The sequence below is a fragment of the Corvus hawaiiensis genome, chromosome 9 (genome assembly GCF_020740725.1).
Source record: "Corvus hawaiiensis isolate bCorHaw1 chromosome 9, bCorHaw1.pri.cur, whole genome shotgun sequence".
Lineage (NCBI taxonomy): Eukaryota > Metazoa > Chordata > Aves > Passeriformes > Corvidae > Corvus > Corvus hawaiiensis.
The window spans coordinates 663,855-686,583 of NC_063221.1; the positions used below are offsets into that span (position 1 = coordinate 663,855).

Here is a 22,729-nt window from a genome sequence, read left to right on the forward strand (position 1 = left end):
GGCTGCTGCTTCCACATTAATGCATGACAGCACATTCAGCACATAAGGAACTCTGTGGCCACTGTTATCACTGTTTTCTGGTTTCTCTTCTCTAAAGAATGTGATCAGACAGCCTAAAACAACCAAGATGCAACCCCCTCTACGGACAGATCTGAAGCTTTATTTAGATGCCAATGCAAACATTTACAGCCCCTAATTTCATCTGAATCCACTCTCTGATGGATGCTCACAGGAAGCATCAGAGACAGAACAAGAGGTTATATCTCAAAGAAGTAGGACTGGAATTTTAGGTGTCTTTCCCACCCTTAGCACCCTTTCCTTACAAATTTTCTATCTGCCTTTAAGGCTGACAACAAGAGCAGGTAAGACAATCAATGTGCTGAGTACCAGAGGCCTCAGTGACTGCATTTGCAGAAAGTTAACTTTCCTCCTCACCTCTTTTAGCAGTAAACAGCCCTTTCCTGACACCAGGAAAGTGCAGGCTGCTTCCCGCCTGGCTCCTAATTACAGCAATTTTGTTCTAGTCTTTAGTTTTATTCTAGTAACTAGTGTTTTCTTCTGAACATCTGTAAGACAAAATTACTGGAAGCTTGGGGTCCATACAATATCCTTTAGCCTAACTGCTATACAGAGATGAAGACACACTGTATGGTCTAGGCTTACACATAAAAATCTTTTTGTTGTAAAGAACAGTGCTGCTGTAGATTGCAGAGATCTAACAGATTATTTTAGCACTAGAGAGCAGAGAACAGTTCTGATACAACTGACTGTACACACCCAAAACACCACATGCTGTAAATTTAATACAGAAGTAACACATGGATAGATAAAAAAATAGATAGGATAGACACCCTAAAAATACATTTGCAGTATATATTATGTGTAGCACCAGCATTTGTTTACTAGAAATCAGCTATTCAGTATAATCTTTTCAGCTCAGAAAGGAGACACGTTCCACAACAGCTGTTGTACATATGGCATCAGGACAGGAGTACGGATCAACACACACACACAGCTCCTTCCTTTTGTAGGCACTGGACACATGATCCAAATGCCATTTAACTGGATCTCTTCAACGAAGCTTTTTAAAAAAAATTAATTTCTATAAACAGCTCGTTACACTTGCCAAAATTAAAAAAAATAAATGCTAGTGTAGATTAAAAGTCTGTGGAAATTTGGCATTAATTTCACAGACTGATCTGAACAGTGTATTTGCAAAATAATTTTACTGAAAAGGAGCATCTCTTCTTCCTGAACTATTTTTTTATGAGTGATTCCAGAAAAAGTCCTCAGTAATGTATCAAATTGTACAAAGAAAAAAGACAAGTTATTTATTGCCATACAAGACACTACACAGATACCTACAGACTTAAATCTCAATGCATTTTCCTTCAGTCTTAAATGTTTTGAGCAAAGAGAAAAGTTATTCTTAATAAGCAAGCTCTAATGCTACAAAACTAGAGGTTCTCTGGGGATTTTATTTCCCATTCCCTTCCATTTTATTCACCTGCTCTCTTCCCCCTCCCCCAACTCAGTCAGTCAGAGGCAATTCAAGCTTACAGCACTGTGCTGTAACCAGCCTAGCAAATAAAAAAGCACGCCTGGGCATCCTACTTCAGCTCACCCAGAGGAAAGAGCTACCAATGGTACTGCAGCTTTTCAGAATGAAAGATTAATAAAGACTGTGCCTTGAAGCAGTACATTTGAAAACAGAAACCAAAAATGGGCTTTGTCCTTTTAACCAGGAAATTGTATTCATTCACGCAAACATGTATAAAGAAGTCACAAAACTGAACAAAAGTTATTCTAATGGAGACTTTTCTTTTTTCCTGTTTCAAAGAAATGCCATTACTTGATTCTTTTCAGTACTGGTTTTCTGTTAAAAGTATTTGAATGAGAGAATGGTGAGAAGGACTTATTTTGTTGTTATTTTAGTGTTCAGTGAGTTATTCCTCCTGTATAGAGAAGTACAATATATTTAACGCTCACTGGTTCAACTTTTTGTTTCCATGACTTTGTAGACGTGTACAAAATATATTTCTCTGCCTCTTAGAGAAGGTTGTGTGGCTTAATCAATTCCACTTGTGGCTCACCTTTTAACTGGAGTGCAATATCTCTGTAAAGCTCCCGACTGATACGAAACTCGTCCGCACGCCAGATCTTTCCATCTGGAGCGCGAATCCCTGTTTCAGCAGGATTGAAACCTGAAAGTAAATGATTCAAGAGCTTAAAATAACTCCATAAAATGTAAATACAGCTTTGTCAGGATGGAAGGGATGGGAAACTGCCAAGTAAAAAAGGAACTACGTGAATTTCTAATGCTAAATTAGAAGAAAGCAATACACCAGTCTGCCACTTGCTCGCAGTTGAAAAACAGCAGACTGGGTGAGGAAAAGATTATTAAAATGTGAAAGGCTTCTTCAATCAATACAATGTTACTAAGCTCAGAGACCATAAAAAAAATTACTGCAATCAACCCAAACACCAATACAGCGAGCTTCTTTTTATAGCAATTCTAAGAAGAGACAGGAAGAATTTCAAAGGAATTTGCACTTCTGAAAATTTGGAAGAATTTAGTTTTTCTTGTGATCTGTGATCAGACCATGTTATTCACCCTCATATTGCCCAAACAGAGCTATGAGCCAGGTCCATGCCTTGAAATGTTGCTCAATGGATTGAGCTCCCTCACCCTGTACAGCCAGCAGGGAGGGGATCAGCACCTCCGTACCTCTGTATGATGGAGCAGCAGGTACAGCTGTCACCTTCCTGACCTTGGGAGTCACCGTGTTCTCTGTGTTAGTGACCACGACAGGTTGCTCAGCATATCCCAAGTGCTGTCCTCTGCCACTGAGCTCCTCAGAATGTTCCCACTGCTTTCGGATCCTCTCCTTCAGCTTCTCCAACTTGGCATCGTGCTGCCGCTGTTTCAGGATTTCCAGCCTATGAGCACTGCAAATACTCGTGGCAGAAGGGGAAGACACTTTCAGTTCACTGTCCTGGGATGCGTTACTCTGAGAAGCTCTAGTGCTACTCTCATCTCCCCTGGAGCCACTGGCTTTTTCCTCTTCCAGTCTTGGAGGTGCTGCAACCCTAAGAAATGCCTCATTATTCTGCAAGGCATCAATTGTTGGCCGGTCATTCAGGTACCTCACGACGGTCTCGTCCGCAGCAGAAGGGAAGGGGCTCTCAAAGCCTCTGCTGTGCTGATCCTGCTCATCCCGCTCGTGTGCCAGATGGGCTGGGAGTTCACTCTTCCCTTCTGCTTCGCCCAGGTCCAAACCAGACAGCAGTTGCTTGGCCTCAAGCTGGCTAGAACTGTGATAAGACAGAGAACGACATATATCCCCAATGTAACAGAAGGGGAAAAAAATTCACCGTCAGAAACACGAATGAAGGACCTTTAAACTCAGCAATCACCACATTCATTAACTAAATGAGTGACTTCCTCTACCTTGGCTCCATTTTAAAGGCAAGTTCTTTTAAAGTCTGATCACCTCACACTTAATAGTGTAAGTCTGATGAAACAGAAAGAGACTTCTGTTCAAAATTTTGTTTGTTGCACTCTCTGTCTGAAAAGAACTATATATAACGTTGAGGAGTAGAAAATCAGCAAGCAGTAATGTCACCCTTCAATTAAAGAAAAAAAACCCTTAAATAACAAGTGTAGAATTTAAGACAAGCATAATTAGTACATGAGCTAATCAATTAACAAAATTGATCCAAATCAGTCTCACATGCAACACGGAGAACCACCTCACAACTGACACTAGTGGAAAAAAAGACCAAAACTTAGATAATCAGGATAATAATCGTGTTCTATGGCCTGTTCTGTGTTCTGTGCCATTTTTGTTCCATGAGAAGCTGTTCTTATATGAGTTTCTCACACTCACAGAAATGGAATGTATCTTTAGTACTAGCTCTAGTACTACGCTTGCTCCACACTGTCTTGGTAATACATTTGGGGACATATACTGAAGAACTAATGAAACAAAGCTGGAAAAGCATGAGGAAATAGTCTTTTTGGTTCTTATTACTGAAACTAAATACCTATCAAACCCATCAGGTCACTAAGGCCACAGCCATACCGCTTGATGACCTGGCCCCGTTCCAAAACAGTTGACCTTAAACTCATATTCACTGAATAAAAAATAAATTTGTAATATTCACTAAAAAGTCCAACACCACATGCTGTCATGTGGGTGGGTGATGGGAGTTGTCAAAACCACCACTATTAGCTTAAATCTAATCTTAGCATATTTTTCTTCAGCAGTCAGCTGTCCCAGCACTAACCTGTATGAAGCCAATGGTTCACGAAATTCCACACGAGTGCATTTTTTCACGTTGCTTTCCAGAGTGGTTGCTCGAAGAGGGCTGCGTGAGGACTTCTCCTTGCTCGATTTATTTTGGCTGGAGGACCGGGAACCTGAAGCAGAAACCAAAGAATCCCCTATGTATCTATCTCTCCAGAAAGAGAAAGCTCCTGGGGCTGAATAATAGACATCGTTTTTCTTGGGTTTGAGCAGCTCTCTCTCCTTTGACAAGCTGATTTCAACAACTAGGAGCAAGGCAGTAAGTGCTTGAAACAATGACCATATTTAAAGAGAGATAATAATGCTTAAAAGTTAATGCTAAGTAATTAAATCTGTGAAGTTGACTGTGTTGCCACTAGAGGCCGATCTGTCTGCTCTTCTCCAGTAGCACAGTACCAGAATGCCCTTAGTATATAAAATGAGGGCTTATTTCCTATAAGCAAATGCTCTCCTTCAGTCAGATAACAGAAGCACCAGATCCAGCAAACATCGTATCGTAGTGGGGTAAGCACTACTCACTCACAGTGCGGGGCAAGTCCTGTCACCCCCTCTAACCAAATGACTGGGATAAAACACTCTCCTTTCCTAAGCTCAGGGAAGGAAACATCAGTTTCTCCTGGGCAATTAGAGTTTCAGGAAGAAAAATCACTGGCAGGAGACAACCTGGGGGCAGGGAGAACCCAAGCTTTCCCAGAATGCAGTGGCTTTACACTGCCTTACACATTCTCTCCTCAATAATACATACCCTTCCTGCTGCTTTTCCTGCTGGCACTAGCAGAGGGCTTCTTGGCATCCATGACTGAATCGAACACAGCTGTGGTAGTGGGAGCTATTTCCAATTTGTTCTCTATATGACGTAGCTAGAATTGGAAGACAATGCAAATTAGAACATTGTTTTCTACTTTTAAGCTACATTTTTATTTCCCCCCAAACATGACAAATTTTTCCTTTTTCATGACAAACAAAACTGCAGGCAAGAGCAACTTCACAAGGCTGACATTGCAAAACTATCAGAAACTACTATTACATTTTGTTTAATAAGATTATCTAAATTAGGTTTTCTTGCATAGTTTTGTTCCCTTAAGTAGGCTGTTTTGAAAAAATTAATAATAACATGCCATTCCAAGACTTAATGCTTGGCCTGAATAAAATATTAATTCCACTTGGAAACAATTCTGTAATAGTCTCTTATAAATGGAGCATGATACAAATTCCACAAGTAAAACACCACACTGATGCTCAGCTATTGAGCAAAAAGAGGGACAAGGTTATGGGAAAGAGCTGAATTCCATGAAAACCCAAACTGTTTGGCCTCACTGAAGCCAGGTTTTAGAAACTACTGTATCATCTCAAGGACCTAAGTTAATTCCCACAGAAATACAGCAACTCCAACGCTCAGAATGGAAAATTATTCAATACCCTGGTGTTGCCCCAGTTTCTGACTGGTTTGAGTAAGCAGGGGAGAGCTATTTTTCCAAGTTTTCAGAAAAATGTGATGTCACCACTTTGTTAAATAAAAAGGTAATATTACACTCAAGACTTAGCATGTATTACTACACCCCAGACTAAGCTTCCTGTGGCAAAAGCTTCTCCTCATGTGCAGGAGACTCCTTCCAAGATACAACAAAGCTCAACATTCACATACTCCAACAGCTTTGTCCCATTTACAACTTGTTGAAGAGACAGTCCCTGAGTAAAATAATACTTTGGTTAAAGCTTATGTAGCCACTAACTGATTTGAAAATGAGTAAAAAAAAAACCCCAAGCTAAACAACCCCAAAGGAAAAAAAAGCACTTACAGCAGCCTTAGTCTGAGAAAAAGAAGCCCATGCTGCAGTTAGATCTTCCAGAGCAGAAACAAAGAAATTAATTTCTCATTAGTACATGGAAAACAATGAAATAAAATGTTGCTTCAAAACAATTTTCATGCGCTTGCTATTCAAGTTCTTTTTATGACACAGTTCCAGCCTGTAAATCTTCTCTATGAAAGACTGTTATCAGTCAAAGCTCATCTTAACAAAGCTATGAAGTATTTAATGTAACATGCTTTAAGTTTACTAAGTTAGGTTGAATGCATGATGACACCTGCAATCAAATCCACCACATATAATAGAAGATGCTTAGAAGATAAAATGAAGCTGGTTATCTACCCCAACAAAAATATCTTACATTTTTCTATTATACTATAGTTTAGCTACCTTTTTTTTCCCCCCTTCCATTTTCTTCTTCAGTAAACTAAGCATGAATACACGGTCACTGAAAGACTCTACTCAAAACCCAAGCTCCGAACAGCAGAATTATGAACAGTAATCTTTCTGAACTGTACACCCTACAAACAAAACAGAAATAACGTTTGTGAACAAGCAGGAGGTACTAACCAAAGCCTTCTAATCTAAACAGACAGTACCTACTCTATGAGCAATCCAGCTCAGTAGGATGTAGTAGTGTTTTCCTCTATAAATATTTACTTCCTCAGTTCTCCTCTTCTGTTTTCTAATGGTTCTTATAATCTAATGGTTTATAAAACACAACATCTGTGTGTCAGAACCATGGAGAGTAGTGGTAACAGAGATTTGAAAAAAATAATCTCTTCCTGATCGTAAAAGAGCTGCCAATTTCATTTCAGGCAAGATACAACAACACAAAGGAAGAGGGTTAGGGAAGTCACACAGAAACAACTTTGCTTTGACTTCTAGAGATGGTGCTTCTTGTCCACTGAACAGTACAGCTCCAAAAGTAGGTAATTTTAAAAGAAACTGAACACATGAAATAATCAGCACAATGCCCTCTTACAGATAAAATAATAATCTTTCTCTACTTTCAAAATAACTTCTGGAGTCCAGTTTTGTCATACAGGAGATTCCATGATCGATCTTGAACCACAGGCTTAGCACACGACTCAATTGCTGTGCAGATGAGACCTTTCTTCCTTTAAGGGAAGATTCTTTCAGGGAAGTACTGTCATTTTTAATTTGTCCTGCACCCTCCTGTCCTAAATTAGAGTAATCTTAACAGTAAAAAGCTAACGTGATTTTCCAGCTAAGGGAGACAAAGTGCTGTAAAGGTCATCCTAGTGGAGACGTACTGCTGCGATTCAAGCGTCTTCACCACTCGGGAACCGAGCAACTGTCACTCTGGCTCTTCCGCACTTCTTTCAAGAACCAACAGTTCTCAATTTCTGTTCCTGCACTGCTCCTCCTCTTTAAAAAAATCTGTCTCTGTGCCATCTTGGCAACCATATCCCAGGCTGACAACTGCTAATGCAGATCAGCAAATACTCCAGAGATCAGGATACAAAACTGCTATCTGTGAAGAGGAAGCCATAGAACACATGCTCTTAGCTCTCAAACTGAGGCAGGGGAATGCTTTCTGGAACAACTCCCCAAAGTTTCAAACAACTCATGACAAAACATCTCCCAAAACAAAGCAACAGAACAAAGAAAATCCTTACCTCTGGTAGAATCCTTGCTTTGGTTATGCCTTGGATTTTGTAGAGGCACCTCATTAGACTTGTTGCTCAACATCGTGTCAATTTACCTAAAAAAAGAATTTGTCATGTAAGAATCAAAGAGGCATAAAGTAAAAGCAAACGTATCTTTGTCTGAAGAGAACATAACCTTGATCATTACGATGAATGTCCACCTCATCTGGTGACTCCAAACTCACATCATGAACAAGGTCAGATAATCAGCATGAAATCACAGATGTGGTTACAGCTTCCTGCAGTGTTGCAGAAACCATGTAATTCCATGGAGAAAGAAGGGTTTGCTTTTGTTCTCGTTCATCACAAAGCAGCATTAACTTGATAAAAGGAGACCCAGAGGACAACACAATTTAGATCAGAGTAACAAGTATTGCAACAAGTCTGAAGATGTCCACACTGGAATACTGCACACACATGGCTTGAACCTATAAATGCTTGGGGGAAATACCCAACTCCACCAATGACAGAATGAATGTGTCACCTATCCCTGGAAAAGGCAGAGCAGAACTGCATGGCAGCACACTACAGCCAGGAAAAAAGACGAGACTGGTGCTGTCATTGCTTTCCTGTGAACTTCAAAGGTAAGACTCACAGTGAATCCAAAATTAAAGTATAAACTCCCAGCCACTATCACCATAGCAGGTTTTATAAAGGAGAAAAGGAAGAAAAACCAACAAAACAAAATAGCAAAAAACCCCCCAGAATGTGCTAGCTGAGCTGTCTTTGTAACACACTGACAACAGTTCTGTTAAGGAAAGAAAAAATCAGGTGACCACAGGAAGTTCTAGACCTCTGAAAGAGTCATAAAAGTACAATTTCCTCTCTCTTCTTTCATGAACTCCCAGATGTAATTTTCCTTATTTTTTAATTACAGAAATGTTCTTTTGCTTTCACTTCCCTGAACTGTGTGCCACATAAAAAGGCAATCAAATATAAAGACCAATCTTTTGGTAAAAGGAGACCAAAATTAACACTATCTACTGCTTATTGAAACAGATTGTTGCCCGGATATTTTGTGACAAGGATTTCTATTATATATGGTTTTAAGGACACTCATAGCGACCAGCAGTAAAGTTTGGTCTCACATTCAGTCATATATCTTGTATTTACAGCAGTAAGTTACCCCAAAAAACTGCTCTTACGCCCCAAGAATAACTAATAAGAACACAGATCTTCAAAAGACCTTTGGTTGTGACTTTCTTTGAAGAGTCCAAGGTAAGTGTTTGAAAGAGTGTGGAAAAGGTATGTAAGCTCATATATGTAGGTACAGAAACACACCCGTACACACACATTAGTGAAGTACACAATAACACACAAATTCTAGAAAGAAAGGGTGAGTGTGTTAGTTTTTAAGTACCCAATAGTTATGGGCATCAAGCCAAGTGTAGTTAGAAATTCTGCTTCTAGGACAGGTGCTGAAGAGCTCATTCATGCAGAACGGTATTTTGTGCCTCACATCATTCAAGCTGTAAATCGTAACACTGCTCTGCCCAGAAATCATCTCGCTGCTCCTCTCCGTCACTGGAGAAAAGAGCTGTTGGGCTAGAAATGGAGAATACAAATATTAATAAAAATCAGGGAATTTTCCACAGAGAACGGATTTTGAGCGCTGCTGAAAATATTGTGTCATACCAGTATCAGTTTCTTGCCCAAACACATATATAACAAAACCTACTCAGTATGTAAATTTAGCATACGATAACTTCTGGACAAGCAACCATCTTTTAAGGGATTAAGTATTCATCTTCATGTAATTTCCTGGGATTTATTCTTATAATTATTAGTATAGGTAAGAAAGCTTAATCAGGGACTAGAATTGTTCTTTTTATTTTACATACACAAATCTATATTTTTTTATTTTATGTTGTTTATTTCACGAAGCCCTCTGAATGTAAAACTGTAGCACACTCTATGTATTCCTTGACTCCATATGAAAAGTACCAGATTAAAAAGTCTGAAGTAGCTTGTTAATAGCTTTCATCCTGACACTAAAAACTGCCAGTCCTTTACCAGGGCTAACAGAACTCATTCAGACAGTGAAACACTTTAGAGGAGACTTAATATAGTGCACACTATACATACCGATCATCAGCACACATCTGTGAGAGTAACAGAGTTATTCCCATAGGTGTGTGCTGATGATCATTAGTGGTCAATAATTCCATCTCAACTCCTTCAAAAGTCTCTACTGCCCCTCAGTAAAAGGCCACTCAACCTCTCCTCCAAGCTGGGAAGAAATCAGGAAGCATCTTGCTGTATTTATCCTAATGCACACCTGCAGTGCCAGCTCCAAGAGTGAAGTTCGACCCTCACTGGCTTCAGAGCAGCCCCTGAGATTCACGGAGCAGTTTTGCTTAACTCAGGTTGCTGCTGATTGAACAGTTTCAGGAAGGCAACACTGCAGTAGTTTTCAGTCCTGATGCAATCGTACCTCTGAGGGCCTGGGGTTTAGGGGTCCCTCTCCCAGTCCTTTGGAAGGGTGGGAGAAATTTATGAGCTTCTCCAAACCTACGTACAAATAAATTATGTTGATTTCCCATAAACCTTTGTATTCCTACATATTACTAAAATAACTTCTCTCTATTGCTACAGCTTACGTGAACAAGCAGCACTCTACAAAAAAACCAAGTACTTGTATTCAGTTCAACACCCTGCCTCTGCAAGAAGTTAAACCAGATAGAAAAGAGTCTTTAATGTTACCCAAAGTAAAGAAAGAGGCGGGGAATAAAAAAGAAGTAAATCCAGACACAGTTACCATGTCTCCTTACAGGACTTGCATGCAGGGTAGTGGGCCAGTTAAACACTAAAATACACTGAAATGAATATTGATCAGAGAATAATACTAAACAAAAAATTATATGAAGGAAATTTAAATTATTTGTTAAGTACATTTTACGTCAATACAGAAGTTGTCTCTAAGTCCCATGAATAACTTTTAGATAAAATACATAAAAACTACATTCTGAAATGATTGCTTCAAAGAGATCTTGTTCTGCTAAACTAAATGATTCACCTCTGTTTAATACTGACCTTAAACAAAGAGATTGAGCTCAAATGATGAAATGCCAAAGAACTTTTGAGGAGATAGCACTGATGGCAAAAGGTTATCTGCAGGCTGGATAAGGCTTTGAGAACATGAAAATTGTTGGAAAAAAGGTGAAAGACTGCACAATCAACAGAACTAATCGCATGGTTATTGGATTGCTCACTGGGAGACACAGACATCCCACACAGGTCCATTCAAGGCTGGTTTGCCAAGCCTCTCCTTGGGTGAGTGATTAAGATACAAACACCATTGTGTTCTGACATTTCAATCCCAAACCAAGTGTCCATCTCACTCTTTACTCATATGTCCAAAAAAAAAAAAAAAAGTACACAAGAAAAGGCACAGCAGAACTGCTACAGATGAGGACCTAAGAGGAAACACGAAAGGAAACAATTTACTCCAAACTCCTGGAAGAAACTGGGCGGGGGGATGGATACAGGACATGACAACCACTCTCTTCTACAAATACTGTTCCTACAAGAAGACACTGAAGAGAACTGACAGATCAGAAAATGGATGAGAAAGCACCGGAAAGGAGGAAATGGAAACAAAGAGAAGACCATTGCCATATAAAAAAGGAACATGAGAAACCAACACATTTAATACTAAACATACCGAGGATGGCATCAAAAGGTACAACAGACAACAAAACAAGAAGTGAACATAGTTAAGAGCACAACATTTTAAAAAGAGCAGGAGATATGAAAGTAGAATATGCTTAGCAAAGATATACAAAAATATGAAGAGATTAAAAACAAGACTGGGAAAAAGAAAAGAAAAATGGTGAGAGAAACAGGATATAAAAACGAAGAGAATAAGAAAGGTAGAAAGGTGAGAGAAATGCAATGAACTTTTGAAGAACTGGCATAGAGAGCAGCAAAAAGGAAGAAAAGAAACTTGTGTATTGGCCAATTGGGAAGTTTTTTCAAGTATCCTTGATAAGGATTTTTTTCTTAGAAGCACAGACTCGGTAAGAAAAGGAAAGAGGAAGTTCAGAAGTCATGGCACTGGAACAAGGAAACAGGAGAGGAAACTGAATTGTGCCAATTCAGAGACGGAAGACATGTGAGCAAGAGATTACCCACTGCTATTTTCACTAACATGTAGTGGCTATGGACAAAACCACAGTATGCACAGGGAACAGTACTCCTCAAGACATTGTTTCTTATAACAACATAAGGGATACTAAACAAAAGGGATACCACCAAAGAAAAGATGAAGGTTTGCTAAGAGCATGGAATGAAATGAGTTGTTAACATTGACTTCTATGAGATATTCTCAAATGTTTTATCCACATAGCAGACTTTGCTACAAACTGGGTACACAGCACACAAGGACAACATTTCATGAAGTTTAAGCAAAAACGAGGCACCAGTGCCAATAAAAGAAGCCATATTTTCCTTTCTTTATGTCTGGGTCTCTCTTGCCTTATTCAGGCAGAAAGTCAATAGGATTATATGGTAAAGCAAAGTGAACTGGGGGTCTAGTACAGGCTAAAAGAATTTGGCCTGTTCCTTTTGCTTTATTAGTTTTATCTATGTCATACTATAAGCAACAACCTCCATGCAAGCAGAACGAGAAGGGATGGAACAGTCAAGTTAGTCTCAGTCCTGTACCGGCTGTTGCTCCCCAGGAGCAAATGTGTGAAGCTGCTCTGCCTCTGCCTTGAGGAGAACAGTGGGACTGGGGAAAACAAGAACCATTCACCTTCTTCTTACCAGTGGAGACACCAGTGGAGCTCAAGGGCACCATGGGAGTCTATACACCCTGCTCCAATGTGTCCCACTGCACCCACACCTCACACAGTGCAGACTTGTCTGTGGAGGAAATGGACACAGACACAAAGAACCAGTTTTTGGGATAGTTTTTCCTGTTTGCAAAACCATTTTAAGTTTCCATGTGTAAATACAAAGATGACTTTTGAATCTTAAAGATCCTCCTGTCTGTGCAGCTAAAGCTCTGCATTGCTGGCAGTAACAGACACAGGTGGACAGGCACAGTCAGACCCAGTCAAGCAAATTCTTTTGCTGAGCCAGTCTACTGAAAGTGATGGAAATTATACTTAAAGATGCCAGAAACACTTTCCATGTCTTCTCAAATACCACAGACTACAATTTATTATGATATGCTTGAGTCTGGAATAAAAATAACGTTAATCTACTCATTTTTCCGGAACCCGAGTTCTTACCATATTGCATTATCCCGTTTAAGTGAGAGTTAAAAATATCCATAATACATTGTTCTAAGACTTGTTTTGGTTATGTATATGGGCTTTTAAAATGTTTTTTGATACAAGAGTAACATACTCTTTTTTTGGCCAGAGCACATTTTGAGAAAACTTTGCCTTTCAACACCATCAGATGCAGGCAATGTACTGACCTTCCTCAGGACTGAGGACAAATTCCAGCACAACAAACAAATGCATGACGTGTTTGTCCAAAAACTTCCACATCTCCAGAATCTACAGCTGACACTGCAGAATGAGGCAGGTCCTCCCTCCACCTCCTTCCAATGCTCATTTATACAATAAGCCTTCAAATGAAATGCAAAGGAAGTGAACACCAGCAATGCCCAAGGAGCTCATGAACATTAGCTGCTCTAAATGATCTAATTTTAGATAATATTCAGTATTTTGTCTTGTAATACAAGAAGTAAATATACCAGAAGAACTCACATTCCAATCATTATTACTTTGGAAAATAATTAGAATAATAAAAAAAGCTTCAAAAGAAATTAAATAAAATTTGATCTGTCTTAAGCTAGATAACAAAAAAAAATTTAGGGATACTAAGGCAGTACAAAAAAAGAACAATCAAGATACACCACACACTTGCAGATAGAAGAGCATTTAAGAATTTCAAAGCATGTGTCACTACCTCTAGCTGTTAACCAGGAAGATAAATGACATAAACACACATCCATCAAATGTCAAAAAAACCAGTAGAAAATACAAATGTGTTTCATGAGTTCCATGATTAAATCACTGGCATCAGTCAGCTACTAAATTTGCATCCAAACTATAGTGAAGATTTCTCTATAAATGAAACATTTCTGAATCTGATTCTTTCCAACTGTATGCTGAGAAAGGACATTTACCACATCCTTTTGCCATGAAAAGACATGGCAACTTGCAAGTGTCTCTGCTTCATCACAAGTGATGTAGAAGTGATAAAAAAGATAAAACTGGCCCTAAAAAGAGACTAGTAGTTTTACTGAAAGTGAAATGCATTCGATGTCTTCGTCTGCTGCATGACGTGCCAGGAGGTACTCTGAGGAAATCTATTGAAATGAATGTTGTGACAGCTAGTGTAACTTGATTCATTGTTCGCAAAGAAATCAGAGTACGAAGGCACAGAGAATGCATCCATTTATTAAGGAGATGCACACAAGGGTTTGCCTATCCATTCACAAGTTCTGTATCTCCTTTGACTTCAAAGATCTTAGCATTTATGATAGAAAAGGAAATACCCCAGTTTCTAGGACCAATACAGTACTCCTGCATTTTGTTTCCTCAGCCTTCAAAACAAGCGTTTGTTCACTGGTTCCACTTCCAGTTACCAGAAACCGCACATTAGAAGATTTCAACTCTTGTGGCCCCTAATAAATCCATTCAGCAAAATATGCTCAAATTCTTCAAGTCCTGTCTCATCTCACAAGGAACACTCCACTGTGAGGGAGTCTTCCTAGAACTTACAGGCAAATCTCTCAGCCAAGTACAAGAACCAGACCTGTCAGTTTTGAGAAAGACAACAGCTTTCAACCTCTCACCACGACCACAGACATATGGGCAGAGAAGCAACTTCATCTGCAGCTGTGTCAACTGCAGGATGATCACTATTTTCCTTCAAAGTGCGTGAAAACTTCAGGGAAGATGTTCCAAATGCCACTTTCTCACCTTTGATGCCTCTGCTCAGAACTGCATTCAGAAGGAGCATCTAAGAAGTGTCTCAATAACAACACAAGATGTCAAAAAACCCCAAACACAAAAACCTCATGACAAGCTGAACAGTGATCACCAGCTCTGTTTCTGACCAGGCATTACAGAGGCAGATACCAGGACTCTGCTGAAAGACTTTCTCTTGATCTAGCTAAAAGTAGCAGTAAGATATTTTCCCGTATTTAAATAACACCATCCCTTTAAAAGTTTTTCTGTTTCAGTGTGAGAACTCCACCTGGTGCATTGCCATGGATCTGACTTAGTGAGAAATTCTGCCATCGGTGAGAAGTGTTCTTAGGAAGCTAAAACACAGCCAGAATTTCTGTTAGCATTCACTACGTTTCAATTGGCCTGGTATAATTGATTAGTTCATTTATTTGCTCTATTCTTTCTCTAGTATATTGACAAAGGTTTCAGACTTAGGCATACAAGTAATTTTATTCTCAATGGAGCAGTCCATTAAAGCCTATTATATCATTAGCACAATGATACACATCTATCTTCCAAGCACTTACATCTATGGATAAATTTTACACTCCTGTTCTACTCCAGCCACATGCCTAATATATTGACTGCACTGGGAAAGTTTTCTTTCTGCACTCAACTACCAAAGTCCTTCTGTTATCACTATTGCATCAGTACACCTGATCTCATATTAACACTTATTGATTTGAATAGCATGAATTAGTTTATGTACATCAGTAGCAGAGTTTAAACAGTCCTGCTCTACTGATAAAAAGGTGGATCTCTGATGTAAATTTTCCAAGCAGAGTTGAGCAGACTTAGCAGCTCCACAGTGATGAAGGAATGCATGTATTCCTCCCTACCTTCTCTAGCAATCATGTCACTCTGTCATAGATGCAACGCTCACCTGACTGCATCACAAGCCAATTCAAATCACTAACCTGGCAGAAAATTAATAATTTTTCTTTTACGGTGACTTTTCTTTCAGTTTATCAGGCTGCTGGCAGAACAGTCAAAGTGGGAGGAAAGAAGCAGCAGCAGGAGCAGCACATCACACCATTCATGTTACATTGTGCAGCTTCACTCACCTCCCAGAGATGGTAACACGGAATAAATCTCAGTGCTGTGTGCACTGACACTCCTGATTTCAAACACCCGCCTAACTGGGAACACTTTCATAGGACTGCAGCCTCATCTGAGCACTCTAAAGTCGATGAGACTAAACACATTAATGACTTTTTCCACAAGTCTGCTTGATACAACTTAACTTTTTTAGCAGAAAGCTAAAAATGCCTGTATGTCTGGCAGACAGGTGAAAGGAGACACAAAGTTCATTACATCCAAGTCAACAAAACCTTCAGTACAGATGTAGCAACTCCAATACTAGATTTTTATCCATTTAAAGGATGCTTTTGCTGAGGTGACACAAATTACCAATAAAGTTATTTCAAGACATAACAGACATGATCCACATTGGGACTGGCTTATCATTAAGCGTTACCGTGGCAAACCTGAGCCATGCACCAAAGCTTAGTTTAACAAATCCACACAAACAAGACGTTTTATAGTTGTAAAATCACTTTCTTTCAGTCACCATCACACCCAGCCTAGGCAGCCTACAAGATGATCCACGCCAATCAGCAACATACAATCCTAGAACGGTTTGGGTTGGAAGGTACTTTAAAGATCATTTAGTTCCAACTCCCAGCCATGGGCAGGGACACCTTCCACAATCCCAGGTTGCTCCAAGCCCCATCCAACCTGACCTTGGACACTTCCAGGGATGGGGCAGCCACAGCTGCTCTGAGCAACCTGTGCCAGGACCTCACCACCCTCACAGGGAACAGTTTCTTCCCAACACCTAATCTAAACCCAGTCTCTCAGCTTGAAGCCATTCCCTCTTGTCCTACCTCTACAGTTCCCGACGAAGAGTCCCTCTCTGGTTTCCTTGTAGCTCCCTTCAGATATTGAACATGCTGTGAGGTCTCCATGCAATCTTCAATGCTCCGGGCTGAACAGCCCCAATGTTCTCAGCCTGTCTTCACAGTAGGGGGGCTCCAGTTCTCTTACCGATTTTGTGGCCTCCTCTGGGCTTGCTCCAATAGCTCCACGTCCCTTCTGTGCTGGGGACACCAGAACTGTAAGCAGCACTCCAGGTGAGGTCTCACAAGAGCAGAGCAGAAGGGCACAATCACCTCCCTCAAGCTGCTGCCCACGCTCCTTTGGATGCACGTAATTTCTATGGTACCCTGGCCCCTTGCAGAAATGTGCCATTACTACATAAATTAAGTTGCTCTGTTTAGTGGGTGCAGGATACCTTCTGTTTAAAGTAGCGTCACTCTCAGAAACCGAAGCTTTCGACAGTTTACAGTGTTCACGTGGCCACACCCTCAGTTGCATTTAATTATCTAAAGCATTACCTAATGAAACTGTTGCAGCAACCACAACTGTAGCAAAGAGACAGCAAAACTTACCCCGACCATGCAGACAGCCTGACAGAACACTGAGAACTTACATGCTAAGCAGTGAATCACGCACAGCTCCACACGTTTGTCCCACAAACACTTTTGGTCACCGTACTTAGAGTTTTCAAATCAGTATAAGAGTCGAAGCAGCTTAAGATGGCAACCCCCCCAAAACTGAGCAGTCAAGTGTTAAATTTTCCATTTCAAGAAACTGGATTGTTCATCTACACAATGAAGCTATTTGACAGAAAAACCTCTACCTGCAAACTTACTCAATGCGCCAGGAGATGCACAGCTGCTGAGCTAGAGCTTATATCCAGAGACAGAAACAATCAGAGACTCAGAAAGCCGTCAAGGCTGGAAGAGACCTTTAAGATCATCAAGTCCAATCATTCACCAACTGGATCCCTTACCCCACTAAACCACATCGCTCAGCGCCAGATTCAGACACATCCTCAACACCTCCGGGGACGGTGACTCCACCACCTCTCTGGGCAACCTACTCCAGTGCCTGACCACCCTAACTATTCCACAAAAACTACACCGACAGCAGGCAACATACCATACAAAACTGCATCCGCAGGAAAAAAAAATAACACCAAAAAACCAACACAGTCACACTCGTAGAAAAGCCTTTATGCCTCCAAACAGGCACAGTGAATGGCACCGATGAAGTCAGAGAACGCTCGGGGCAGACGTTCCCGGGGATGTCAGGAGGACTTTGAGCGGGCAGACACTGAGCGATGCCGCAATGCCGGGGCAGGACGCCCGGCACAGCACGGGCACGAGCAAAGCGCACATTTAAACTTTAAAAGCGCCGTCCCGGTGCTCGGGGCGGCTCCGAGGGCGGCGGGGCCACCCGGGCTCTGTTTCTGCTTCTCCGCAGAAACACCCGGGGTCGGCAGTTTCCCCCACAACGCGAAAAGACAACAGCGAAACGCAACACCGCAACCCTCTCCCTTCATCCGCGACCCCCAGGTACGACGAGCAGCGGAAAACAAATTAAAACTAGAAAAAGAAAGCGACTTAACGGGTGAGGTGGATGCCGCGGAGACGCCGGAGCCGGGCGGAGCGGCCGAGCCAACTGACAGCCGGCAGCTCCTCGGGCCGGGCCCGCCCCGGCCCCACCTCGCCCGACGCCCCGGCGGGGCGGCACCGCCGGCCGACCGCGGCCTGGGGCGGCGGCGCGGGCCACTCCCGCCGCCTCCTCACCTGGTGGACGCCCGCTGCGCCGGCGGCAGGTCACGGCACATCCCGCGGAGGGCGGACAGAGGGAGGGCGGCCCGAGCCCGGTGCGCGGCCCCTCAGCGGCCCCTCAGCGCCGCCATTACCGGCCCGCAACTGACACAGAGCGGCGGCGGCGGCGGCGCACCGGAAACTCTCGCGAGAACCGGGCGGCCGCCGACCTTCCCAGCATGGCGCCGTCCCGCCGGGCCCCGGGCGCCATGTTGTGTGCGGCGCGGCCGCCCTGCCCTCCCTCAGCCTCGGGGAGCCTCGTTCGCCAGTATTTCCCTCGAAGCTTTTGTTTTTCCCCTCGCAGTTCAACAGGCTTGACCTGCCGGGTAGGTCCCCTTGCGTTTTCTATGCAGAGCCCTGGGTGTTGGTGCGAACGCAGGAGTTGGCAATGCTAATTAAACGCAGCGCTGATGTTGGCATTGCTGAAGCGGCTCCAGCCGAAAATAGGGTACCGCTTTTTAGTCATTTGTGTTCATAGCTAAGTCACCTTTAGAAAAATAATTCCTTTTTTTTTTTTTTTTTTGCAAATGAAAGCGTCTCCAATTACACTCTGCCAAATTTAAATTTAAATCAACATTTGCAGAACTTCAGAGACATGACTAAGTACCACGGGCTTCATTTCACTTTTAACACTCATTACAGACACGGAAGAATTTGTTAGTATACTGACTTCTAAGGCATAGATTCCACCCCGAAGATGCATTAAAACCACCCACGTTTCAAAAATAGGTCTAAGATATTATCCAGCTATGGCAAAATTATTTCCACTGAAGAAGGAAAGTTATTAGAATAGGAAAAAAGAATTTCTTCCTACAGTTATTTTGGGAATGTTCCCTTCAGGGCCTGTCTACAACTTCCCCAGTCTGGTTTTCAGTCATTAGTGTGATTGTTCGGTGCCAAATTTCTTGGGGGAGCGTGGGGTGGAGAGTTATCTACCCCAAACACCAAGGGATCACGGTAACTACTGGAGCTACTTATTTCCTTTTTTTTTTTTTTTTTAAACTCCACCAAAAAGGATTAAACTATTTTTACATAGCCTCTCCTCTGGTAAATGGTCAGCGTTTTGCATGTAAGTTATTCCAGTGTGGGAACATCATAGGAAGACACCCTAAACACTGAGAGATTACAGCGATGAGGTTTAGGCAATGCAGAACTCAATCACGTCACAATTACAGGATACTCATTTAGCCTTAATTTGGGTCTTGTTACATACACAAACTAATTACGGAGTACATTTTCCTGCATAAGCATACCTCCTTTGAAAGAAGAGGCAAGCTCGAGATGTCAGCGGTTAAACCTTTGGAAATTATATTGTTTTGCCAGGTGAGCGAAAAAAATGCATGAACATGGAAAGACAAGCACAGCTCCAATGGGAAAAAGTGGTAAGTAGTGCCAAATTCCCTCCTGAGTCCTCAAAGAACAACTTGCTGCTCCCAAATGCACCAGAGTGTAAGTAATAATAATAATAATAATGGCAATATCAGTCAGTGAAAACAATATTACTGCAATGTATGGGAGCCCCGATTGTAGACTAGGGCACATTAAATTGTTACATTCCCTATCATCACATAGTGTTTGCTTAAATTTACTGCTTAATAATGCTGGACTGGCAGCCTATTTAAATTATTCAGCACTTTCGTAATGCACTGCCTCTTTAATTATGCTTTTAAACATAGTTTCTCTTTTCTGCTTGGAAGCAGTTAGTCTAGTTTCACGCTCCTCCTTCTCATCTCCAGGCAAACTAGGCATCACATTAGGATTTTCTCAAACATGGAAATCATTTGGTTTCATTCAGTCAAATAAAATTAAAAGGCGGTGTTTGTATTCTGGTTTTGCTTCTATTTATTCTCTGTGTCTGCCAGTGGAACCTAATTGTAACACTTTAGATTACACTTTCAAAGATTCCCTTACAGTGAGGGGAAAGCTCTGATGGGCAAACATCTTACACGAGAAGAGAAAGAAAAAGGCCTTCTTGTGCAAAATGCAGTTATCTTGTGAAATTCTCAGTGATTAGAAATAAAGAAGCCGTTTACCTGCAAAGAGCCACAGCTGAGAGAACAGGAGGAGCTGAGCACACTCCAGCTGGATGAGCTCCCTGAAGGGCAGAGCAGCCGAGGGAACAGCAGCGAGCACTGCCCCAGCACTGGAGGTGGTGGATGGAGACACACAGTACGTTAAAAGTTAAGAGCCACATTCTCATCTTTCACTACCGTGGTTATTGCAGCTTTAAGAGAGAGGTTTGGAAAGTTTTCCACTCCACACTGTTCTTGCACACCCCTTCTAAAATTAGAAAGGGGCAGCTGGCTACTGCAGCCAAGAGCCCCCAGATTCCCTCCCCCCTTTCCCTGATTGACGTGGCTCCCAAGAGCCATGGAGGAATTTGGGGAAGGGTGCTTCCACCTGTTGGACATGGAATGAGATTTTCCAGGCATACAATTATAAATCCAACTGTCAGGAGCTGACAATAAAACAGGACACAGGACAGCTGTGAGGACTCCAGCACACCCCCCTCTCTTCTCTGTACTCCTCCTACAACTTTGCAGTTCATCCAACAGCAGAAACAATGCATGAAAAATTCTTCTCTTATAAAATAAAGGCATCACTTCGGATTTCTTCCCAGTTTTCCAGCTGTACCACAGGGTCCTAACACAGAATCTGGCAAGTTGTTCATGTATCATTACAGCCCTCCAAAACCAGATTTTTTTTCCTAAATACAGCATGCTGGCAATTGCACTGCAGATTGTGCATGTAGCTGTGTTCTGTACAGCAAATACTTTTATGCCTACCTTAACACAGAGCTCTCACCTTACCTTTTGCACTCAGTTTGAGCTGGACTTTTCATTCAAAACAGATATAATTTTCAAAAACAAGGATATGAAAACCACAACTTTTTGTTGGCTTTTTTTGGTTTTTCGCGTTTGTTGTTTTGCTTTAGTTTTTTTTTTTTAAATTTGCAGAAAGTATGATTTTGTTGATGTGAAAAAATGGGGGAAAAAATTAATTCCTGTTTCCAGACCTGCTTAGCATGCTCCAAACTCAGCACAGCACAGCATGACTCAGAGCAGGGCGTGAGAGACGAGGTAACAACAGATGGGCAGTGCTTTGTTCTGGATCCCCTTCACGACATCCACGGCTGAAGGCAATGAGGCATTTCCGTCCTGCAGGTGCCCACAGGTGACAGCAGGAGCAGCAGAAGAGGGGCCACGCTCCCCCTTCCACCTGCAAGGGGCTCTCAGCAGCTGCAGGTCTGTCTGCTCACCAACCCAAGGAGCACTTTGACCATTTCCAGAGTGCTGGAACTCTTGTCTGCAACTTGGGGTGTAGCTGGTTCAGCCCCTCAAAAGATCACATTCTACCCAAAGTTTTTTTGCTAAAGGCCACAGAAGAAAAGGCCCCTTCTCAGCCCAAGGCAGATCTAGTGTCCTTGCTCTGTAAACTCACATTTTTTCCATCACAGACTAATTTCCTGATCTGCTGACAGTCAGGGACACTTCAACTTCACAACTGAGATTGCTCTAGAAGGAGCCAAACTATTTTACAGTTTGGAAAACATCAAATGGCTCCGTTTGCCCCAGGCAATGAAATAATTATACAAGGAGGATAGTAATCAGCTGCCTGTGAGGAACACAGACAGACACTACTCTTCACCTCTGGCTGAGTAGGAGTTGCTTAATGAGATCTGCATTAAGTACCTGTGGATATTTAATGAAAGCCTTTTAAGGACAAAGCCACAACAGCTATAAAAGGACCTGCTGCTTCAAGAGCAGAAGAGTCTTCTAATCCTGAGCCTTTCCTATGGAAAGGGCAACTGACTATACTGTCTTGTTTTTCATTTTTTTTCAGACTAAGCAGTACAATATATTTGGAAATACTCCTCTGTAGGCTTTCCCCATACTTCACAACAACAAAAAAAGTTATTTTCCTTTGCCTAGCACAACATTAAGTCTTTATTTCCAGACACCATCCTATTTTCTCTCAAACCAGGAATATAGCTCTGTAATACCTGTAAGGAAGAGAAGGTTTAGAAACAGAAAAAAGCCTGTATTAAAGATGTTTTATTTGTATGTGTATGGAATCTCCTGTCTTTATGTCACAACTTTGTCTTTTTTTTTTTTTTTTGTGGTGGCCAGTTCTGATAATTTTTAAGTTACTTTTCAGTAAGACTGTCCCTCCAGTCAGTTCACAGTGCACTTGTTTGCAACACCAAAGGTACAGAACATGCAGCTAGGAGTGGAACAAGAATGAAGTCATCCCTTTTGTCAGCTGCTGACTCTTGTATCAGGCTAA

The 22,729-nt window shown here is 41.6% G+C and overlaps 1 protein-coding gene and 1 long non-coding RNA gene across 9 annotated transcripts in view; one reads left to right on the forward strand and one right to left on the reverse strand.

The window, feature by feature from the left end:
- CEP350 (centrosomal protein 350) overlaps positions 1–20,576 on the reverse strand; it is a 72,705-nt gene extending 52,129 nt beyond the window's left edge. For 5 of the 8 annotated variants that reach the window (XM_048313470.1, XM_048313474.1, XM_048313472.1 and 2 more), the window contains exons 1-7: positions 18,419–18,513; positions 7,762–7,847; positions 6,110–6,153; positions 5,056–5,170; positions 4,291–4,423; positions 2,729–3,315; positions 2,094–2,204 (exon numbers count right to left, since the gene is read on the reverse strand). In XM_048313470.1, coding sequence (XP_048169427.1) covers positions 2,094–2,204; positions 2,729–3,315; positions 4,291–4,423; positions 5,056–5,170; positions 6,110–6,153; positions 7,762–7,834 — 1,063 coding nt within the window. In that variant the 5' untranslated portion in view covers positions 7,835–7,847; positions 18,419–18,513. Of the gene's footprint in view, positions 1–2,093; positions 2,205–2,728; positions 3,316–4,290; positions 4,424–5,055; positions 5,171–6,109; positions 6,154–7,761; positions 7,848–16,651; positions 17,122–18,237; positions 18,309–18,418; positions 18,514–20,475 lie in introns of those variants that run through there. The other 3 variants (XM_048313468.1, XM_048313467.1, XM_048313469.1) reach the window with 3 other exon arrangements.
- On the forward strand, positions 18,548–20,728 carry LOC125330411. The gene is made up of 2 exons (XR_007205504.1): positions 18,548–18,768; positions 19,766–20,728. It is a non-coding gene; the product is annotated as an uncharacterized LOC125330411 (long non-coding RNA).
- The last annotated feature ends 2,001 nt before the right edge of the window (positions 20,729–22,729 follow it).